Here is an 8556-nt window from a genome sequence, read left to right as displayed (position 1 = left end):
ATTGCTTTGCTGGCTGTTGTATTGGCTCACATGTCAGACACTTCCCAAGTGTCTAGGACTGTGTGATGTATTGGTGAATAATGTGTGCAGATCCCAATAGGGTAGCCTTTTACAGCTGAGAGATGGTAATCTTGTCAGCACCGATTGTGTTTAAGTGCAGGCCAAGGTCTTGAGGCACTGTACCCAGTGTGCCGATCACCACTGGGACCATCTTGACTGGCTTGTGCCAGAGTCTTTGCAGTTCGATCTTTAAATCCTTATATCATGTAAGCTTTTCCAGTATATTATCATCATCATCATCATCATCATCATCATCATCATCATCATCATCATCCAAAGGAACACAAACTTTGAGGAACACCAGAGGGCTAGATAACATTTTATTCTTTGGTTTTACCTGCAATGGAGGGACATACAATCTCTTGCACCCTTTGAGGGCATCCCACCCTCCTTGCAGCTGTAGGACCCACCAAGTCCGTAAACAGAAGGCACGGTCAAGAGACGAAGACACACCCAAGCAGGAAGTCCTGCTCTCTGTGGACAACAGGCTGGCCCTTTCCTTTTCAGATCTGGAGTCCAGTTTCTTCTTACGTCCCTGGCTTCATTCTCGTGAATTTCCCACCTGGTTTGAATCAGCCAGGGATTCTTTTGGCCAGAGCAGGACAATAGGAACTGGTTGAACTACATCACCCAGCATCCTTCCCCACAGTTAGTGGCTGATGGGAGTTGGAGTCTAGTAACCTGACCGACTGTCCATTCCTCTTGGTTTCTGGCCAATTTGGGAGAGGCGTTTGCAAAGTCGGCAAGCCGTCTTCTTGGATGCTCCTCCCAAAGGTATTAAATGTAAACACTTAAATATATATAGATAGATAAATATATATAAAGAGAGAGATATAAGAGTTATAAAATACACAGAAGTAGTAAATATTAACCATTTCTTTGGTGTGTGATAAGGACACTGTTGATATCCCATAGCAAAAAATGGGATGGTTCCCCCCACCCCCAGTATTCAAGGCAAACATGGCATCGTAACCAGTGTAGTTTGTGCCCCACAGAAGCTGGCCAAACGGCCCCTTTGAACTATGTCTCCTGGAATCCCCCAGCCAGCACTATGCATGAACAACCCCAATGCTTTCCTCTTTGCTTGTTTGCACAGTTGCCCCCCAAAAAAGTCCACCATAGTTTCACCAGATTGCATCTACACTGAACCTCTGGTATTCAAGGCAAACATGGCATTGTAACCAGTGTAGTTTGTGCTGGCTAAACGGCCCCTTTGAACTATGTCTCCCGGAATCCCCCAGCCAGCGCCATGCATGAACAACCCCAATGCCTTTCCTCTTTGCTTGTTTACACAGTTGCCCCCCCCCCCAAAGTTTTATTTGGGTGCATCTACATTGCAGAATGAAAGCAACATGACCCCACTCGAATTGCCATGGCTCAACCCTCTAGAATACTAGGAGTTGTAGTTTTCTCAAGGACTTCCGTACTCTCTGCCATAGAGTACCAGTACTTCAATGAACTACAGATCCCATGATTTGATAGCATTGAGCCATGGCAGTGTTGGAGCCCACCAGAAGCTGACCAAAGGGCCCCTTTATTTGAACTACATCTCCCAAAATCCCCCAGCCAGTGCCATGCATGAACAACCCCAATGCCTTTCCTCTTTGCTTGTTTGCACAGTTGCCCCCCAAAAAAGTCCACCATAGTTTTATTGGGGTGCATCTACATTGCAGAATGAAAGCAACATGACCCCACTCGAACTGCCATGGCTCAACCTTATGGAATACTGGGAGTTGTAGTTTTCTCAAGGACTTCCGTACTCTCTGCCAAAGAGTACCAGTACTTCAATGAACTACAGATCCCATGATTTGATAGCTTTGAGCCATGGCAGTGCTGGAGCCCACCAGAAGCTGACCAAAGGACCCCTTTATTTGAACTACGTCTCCCAGAATCCCCCAGCCATGCATGAACAACCCCAATGCCTTTCCTCTTTGCTTGTTTGCACAGTTGCCCCCCAAAAAAGTCCCCCATAGTTTTATTGGGGTGCATCTACATTGCAAAATGAAAGCTATGCGACTCCACTCCTATACGCCTGCGAAACGTGGACTGTCTACAGAAGTCATGCTCAAATCCTGGAACTGCGATAGCTCAATCCTATGGAATCCTGGGAGTTGTGGTTTTCTCAAGGCTTTCCGCTCTATGACCCCATTCGAACTGCCATGGCTCAACCCTCCGGAATCCTGGGAGTTGTAGTTTTCTCAAGGCGGAACACCCAAAAGTACCGGTACTTCACCGAACTACAAATCCCACAATTCCATAGCATTGAGCCATGGTGGGGTTGAACTGCTCTTGTGTGATATATAGATGCACCCGCAGACATACTCTCACCCTTTGCTCCCATGCATACATACACACATACAGGTATCCTATATAATCCCCTTTCGTCCCAAGCAGGAAAAGAGTCCTTTGAGAACGGAAGGAAACTCGCATCCCGGGCAGCTCTATCCAGTGACCACCGTATGGCTTTGCCCGGTGGTTCCTGTCTGTTCAAAGAAGATAAAATCCTGCAAAAGAAGGAAAAAAACAGGAGAAAGAAGGGGTTAAATTCAGCGCAATTCACCCTGGGTGCATCTACAGCAGGCATGGGCCAACTTATGATACTGTGAGCCATCGCCTCCTCCTGAGAAAAATGTATAATCTCACAAAGGACGACCACCCCACCCGCCTCATAGGAAACCTGCTACAAAACAGGAGCTTTTTTGTTGAGTTCAGGGCCAGAGAAGCAGATGGCGGACACAGAAGAACAGCCTGCCTCAGGGGAGCGTGCTTGCTCCATCCATGTTCAACATCTACACAAATGACCAGCCACTGCCAGAAGGGACGGAGAGCTTCATCTATGCTGATGATCGTGCCATCACCGCTCAAGCAGGGAGCTTTGAGATGGTAGAACAGAAGCTCTCCAAAGCTCTAGGTGCTCTTACTGCCTATGACAGGGAAAACCAGCTGATCCCTAATCCATCTAAAACACAGACATGTGCTTTTCATCTCAAGAACAGACAAGCATCCCAAGCTCTGAGGATCACCTGGGAAGGAATCCCACGGGAGCATTGCAGCACACCCAAATACCTGGGAGTCACCCTGGACCGTGCTCTGACCTACAAGAAGCACTGCCTGAACATCAAGCAAAAAGTGGGTGCTAGAAACAATATCCTACAAAAGCTGACTGGCACAACCTGGGGATCACAACCAGACACAGTGAAGACATCTGCCCTTGCGCTATGCTACTCTGCTGCTGAGTATGCATGCCCAGTGTGGAACACATCTCACCATGCAAAAACAGTAGATGTGGCTCTTAATGAGACATGCTGCATTATCACAGGGTGTCTGCGCCCTACACCACTGGAGAAATTACACTGTTTAGCCGGTATTGCACCACCTGACATCCGCCGGGAAGGAGCAACAAATAGCGAAAGGACCAAGTGACATCTCCGGCCCACCACCTGTCTGGGTATCAGCCAGCACGTCAATGACTTAAATCAAGAGATAGTTTTCTAAGATCTACAGAGACACTCGCTGGAACACCTCAGCAAGCGAGAGTCCAAAAGTGGCAGGCTCAAACACAGAACCTCAACCAATGGCTGAGACCAAATGAGAGACTCCCTCCTGGGCACACAGAAGACGGGGCAACTTGGAAGGCGCTGAACAGACTGTTCTCTGGCACCACGAGATGCAGAGTCAGCCTCAAGAAATGGGGCCACAAAGTGGACTCCACGACATGTGAGTGCGGAGAAGAGCAAACCACTGACCACCTGCTGCAATGCAAACTGAGCCCTGCCACATGCACAAGGGAGGACCTTCTTGAGGCAACACCAGAGGCACTCCAAGGGGCCAGACTGGTCCAAGGACATTTAATCAACTTCCAAGCTTGCAAACTCTGTTTTGTCTGTTTGTTAAAAATTTGTTAAAAATATAATACAATTGCCTGGTTGGTACTGACACGATAAATAAATGGGCCAACTTCGGCCCTCCAGGTGTTTTGGACTACAACTCCCACAATTCCTAGCAGCCAATAGGCTGCTAGGAATTGTGGGAGTTGAAGTCCAAAACACCTGGAGGGCCGAAGTTGGCCCATGCCTGCTGTAGATGCACCCCTTGTGAGGTCTTGAAAGGCATTTTGGGGTGGGGGGGGGGTGGATGGGCAGACTCACAATGAGGAAACAGGCTCCCAAAAGGACCGCCTTCATCTTCACATCGAGATCCATAGGGAACTGGATGCCGAAGTTGTCCGTGTCGGTGAAGACCTCTTGGAGGAGGCCGCTCCAATGCTTGCTGATGCGCCCAATGCCGCGGGATTCGTCCACCGTTTTCACCTGGAAGGAAGCAAGCAGGAAAATATTGCAAATTCCACATTGTTTTTATGAGTGATGGTTTTTTCGGGCTATATGGCCATGTTCTAGAGGCATTTTCTCCTGACGTTTTGCCTGCATCTATGGCAAGCATCCTCAGAGGCTGTGAGATAGAGAATCTCCATGAACATGTGGAGACCACCTTTTGAAAACCACTAGTCAAGAAAAGGCAGAGACCTCACTACCTCTGAGGATGCTTGCCATAGATCAGTGTTTCTCAACCTGGGGGTCGGGACCCCTGGAGGGGTCGCCAGGAGGTGCCAGAGGGGTCACCAAAGCCCATCAGAAAACAAAGTATTTTCTGTTGGTCACGGGGGTTCTGTGTGGGAGGTTTGGCCCAATTCTATCATTGGTGGGGTTCAGAATGCTTTTTGATTGTAGGTGAACTATAAATCCCAGAAAATACAACTCCCAAATGTCAAGGCCTATTTTCCCCACACTCCACCAGTGTTCATATTTAACATACTGAGTATTCATGCCAAGTTTGGTCCAGATGCATCATTGTTTGAGTCCATAGTGCTCTCTGTAAGTGAACTACAACTCCCAAACTCAAGGTCAATGCCCACCAAACCCTTCCAGTGTTTTCTGTTGGTTGTGGGCATTCTGTGTGCCAAGTTTGGTTCAATTCCATCGTTGGTGGAGTTCGGAATACTCTTTGATTGTAGGTGAACCATAAATCCCATAAAACTACAACTCCCCAATTATGTTTCATAACAGGAGCAAAATTACAGTTATGAAGTAGCAAAAGAATGTTGTGGTTGGGGGTCACCACAACATGAGGATCTGTATTAAGGGGTCACGGCATTAGGAAGGTTGAGAAACACTGCCATAGATGCAGGTGAAATGTCAGGAGAAAATGCCTCTAGACCATGGCCATACAGCCCGAAAAAACCTACAACAACCCAAGCACCTTGGTGTCTCTACGGATGTCCTAGGCCTCAAACACTCTCTGCTTCTCATATGCTTCTGCGAAGGTGTTTAGAGTGGCTTGTAGGTCATCTTCTGAATGCGCACAGACAACATTGTCATTCGCATATTGGAGTTCTATAACAGATGTTGTTGTGACTTAGGTTTCTAGTTCCAATAGAAAAGAGGGATGGGGCTTGATACTGATTCGGGGCACAGGTTGCAACCTCAGTGGTGGTGAATCTCCCAAAGGGAAAGGGGGGGGGGGCAGAATAATGGCCTTGAGTCCTCAAGAATGCATCACTTTTGCTCCGGCTCAGTGCTGTGGAATCCTAGGAGTTGCAGTGTGACAAGGCCTCAACAACATCTAACTAAACTAGACCTTAGAAAACTGCAACTTTCAGGATTCCAAGCATTGAGCCATTGCAATTCAAGCGGCCCCAAACGGCATTCACACTCTTACATAAAGGTTTGCCCCTTGCATAACTTTGAGAAATAATGTAGGAGGAGCGGAGGCGCAGGAACCCGTCGTCATAAATATTTTATTGTTCATTTCGAAAGTGAATGTTCCACTGGAGAAACAGGGGAGTACATCTACATGGGGGGCTCTCCACCAGGTTAGAGCTGTTCAGCAGTGGAACCCTCTGCTGCAGAGTGTGGTGGAAGCTCCTTCTTTGGAGGCTTTGAAGCAGAGGCTGGATGGCCATCTGTCGGGGGTGTTTTAAATGCGATTTTCCTGCTTCTTGGCAGAATGGATTCTAAGGTGCCAGCCTTCTTGGACAGAGGAGGCTAAAAGCCTTGGAGAGCTACAAGTCCCAAGCTTTCATCACATTGAGTCAAGGCAGTGGTGTCAAACTGCATCCACTCCGCAGTCTAGACCAGTGGTTCTTGACTGCGGCTCCCAGAAATCCCAGCCAAAACATCTGGGGACCCACAGGTTGAGAACCACTGGTCTAGACTGTGGAATGGATGCAGTTTGACACCACTGCCTTGACTCAATGTGATGGAAGCTTGGGACTTGTAGCTCTCCAAGGCCTTCTGCCTCCTCTGTCCAAGAGGACTGGCACCTTAGAATCCTAGAGTTGGAAGTGACCTCATGGACCATCCAGTCCAACCCCATTCTGCCAAGAAGCAGGAAAATAGCACTCAAAGCACCCCTGACAGATGGCCATCCAACCTCTGTTTAAAAGCCTCCAAAGAAGGAGCCTCCACCACACTCCTAGACAGAGAGTTCCACTGCTGAACAGCTCTCACAGTTAGGAAGTTATTCCTCATGTACACAAACCTTCCTAACATTCAGGAACCTTCCCAAGCTACAAATCCCAAGATTCCACAATATTATTATTATTATTACTACTATTATTATTATTTTGAGCCATGGGTAGTTCAAGTTGCATCAATTCTACACTGTAAATTGCAGCATTAGTCTCTTAGAATCATAGAATCCAAGAGTTCGAAGAGACTTCATGGGCCATCCAGTCCAACCCCATTCTGCCAAGAAGCAGGAATATTGCATTCAAATCACCCCCGACAGATGGCCATCCAGCCTCTGCTTCAAAGCCTCCAAAAAAGGAGCCTCCACCACACTCCTAGACAGAGAATTCCACTGCTGAACGGCTCTCACAGTCAGGAAGTTATTCCACATGTACACAAACCTTCCTAACATTCAGGCACCTTCCCAAGCTACAAATCCCAGGATTGCACAAGATTGAGCCATGAATTGTTCAAGATGCATCAATTCTACAGATTGGTCCTAGAGTTGGAAGAGACCTCATGGGCCATTCAGTCCAACCCCATTCTGCCAAGAAGCAGGAAAATCACGTTCAAAACACCCCCGACAGATGGCCATCCAGCCTCTGCTTCAAAGCCTCCAAAGAAGGACCTTCCACCACATTCTGCCGCAGAGGGTTCCACTGCTGAACAGCTCTAACAGTCAGGAAGTTGTCGAAGGCTTTCATGGCCAGAATTACTGGGTTGTTGTAGGTTTTTTCGGGATATATGGCCATGTTCTAGAGGCATTCTCTCCTGACGTTTCGCCTGCATCTATGGCAAGCATCCTCAGAGGTAGTGAGGTCTGTTGGAACTAGGAAAATGGGTTTGTATATCTGTGGAATGACCAGGGTGGGACAAAGGACTCTTGTCTGTTGGAGCTAGGTGTGAATGTTTCAACTGATCACCTTGATCAGCATTTGATTGCCTGGCAGTGCCTGGAGCAAACTTTTGTTGAGAGGTGATTAGATGTCCTTGTTTGTTTCCTCTCTGTTGTTGTGCTGTTGTAATTTTAGAGTTTTTAAATACTGGTAGCCAAACTTTGTTCATTTTCATGTTTTCCTCCTTTCTGTTGAAATGGTCCGCATGCTTCATGTGTATTTCATTGGCTTCTCTGTGTTGCCTGACGTGATGGTTGTGAGAGTGGTCCAGCATTCCTGTGTTCTCAAATAATATGTTGTGTCCAGGTTGGTTCATCAGGTGCTCTGCTATGGCTGACTTCTCTGGCTGAAGTAGTCTAAAACTCTAAAATTACAACAGCACAACAACAGAGAGGAAACAAACAAGGACATCTAATCACCTCTCAACAAAAGATTGCTCCAGGCACTGTCAGGCCATCAAAGTGGAAATAGTCACACCTAGCTCCAACAGGCAAGAGTCCCTTGTCCCACCCTGGTCATTCCACAGACATATAAACCCTTCTTCCTAGTTTCAACAGACGTCACTGCCTCTGAGGATGCTTGCCATAGATGCAGACGAAATGTCAGGAGAGAATGCCTCAGACCATGGCCATATAGCCCGAAAAAACCTACAACAACCCAGTCAGGAACTTATTCCTCATGTACACAAACCTTCCTAACATTCAGGAACCTTCCCAAGCTACAAATCCCAGGATTCCACAAGATTGAGCCATGAGTCGTTCAAGCTGCATCAATTCTATAGCTTGGTCTCTTAGAATCCTAGAATCCTAGAGTTGGAAGAGACCTCCTGGGCCATCCAGTCCAACCCCATTCTGCCAAGAAGCAGGAATATTGCATTCAAAGCACCCCTGACAGATGGCCATCCAGCCTCTGTTTAAAAGCCTCCAAAGAAGGAGCCTCCACCACACTCCTAGACAGAGTGCTGAACAGCTCTCACAGTTAGGAAGTTATTCTTCATGTACACAAACCTTCCTAACATTCAGGAACCTTCCCAAGCTACAAATCCCATGATCCCACAAGATTGAGCCATGAATTGTTCAAGCTGCATCAATTCT

General features: G+C 47.4%; 1 protein-coding gene across 2 annotated transcripts in view; it reads right to left on the bottom strand.

The window, feature by feature from the left end:
- Positions 1 to 367: 367 nt before the first annotated feature.
- PLSCR3 (phospholipid scramblase 3) overlaps positions 368 to 8556 on the bottom strand; it is a 42595-nt gene continuing 34406 nt past the window's right edge. For both annotated transcript variants that reach the window (XM_060779902.2, XM_060779903.2), the window contains 2 exons: positions 4209 to 4370; positions 368 to 2564 (listed from right to left, as the gene is read on the bottom strand). In XM_060779902.2, coding sequence (XP_060635885.2) covers positions 2502 to 2564; positions 4209 to 4370 — 225 coding nt within the window. In that variant the 3' untranslated portion in view covers positions 368 to 2501. The remainder of the gene's footprint in view (positions 2565 to 4208; positions 4371 to 8556) is intronic.

Source organism: Anolis sagrei, chromosome 6 (assembly GCF_037176765.1).
Source record: "Anolis sagrei isolate rAnoSag1 chromosome 6, rAnoSag1.mat, whole genome shotgun sequence".
In the NCBI taxonomy this organism is placed as follows: domain Eukaryota; kingdom Metazoa; phylum Chordata; class Lepidosauria; order Squamata; family Dactyloidae; genus Anolis; species Anolis sagrei.
Note: the sequence above shows the minus strand (reverse complement) of the source record. Positions and strands in the feature narration are given on the sequence as shown.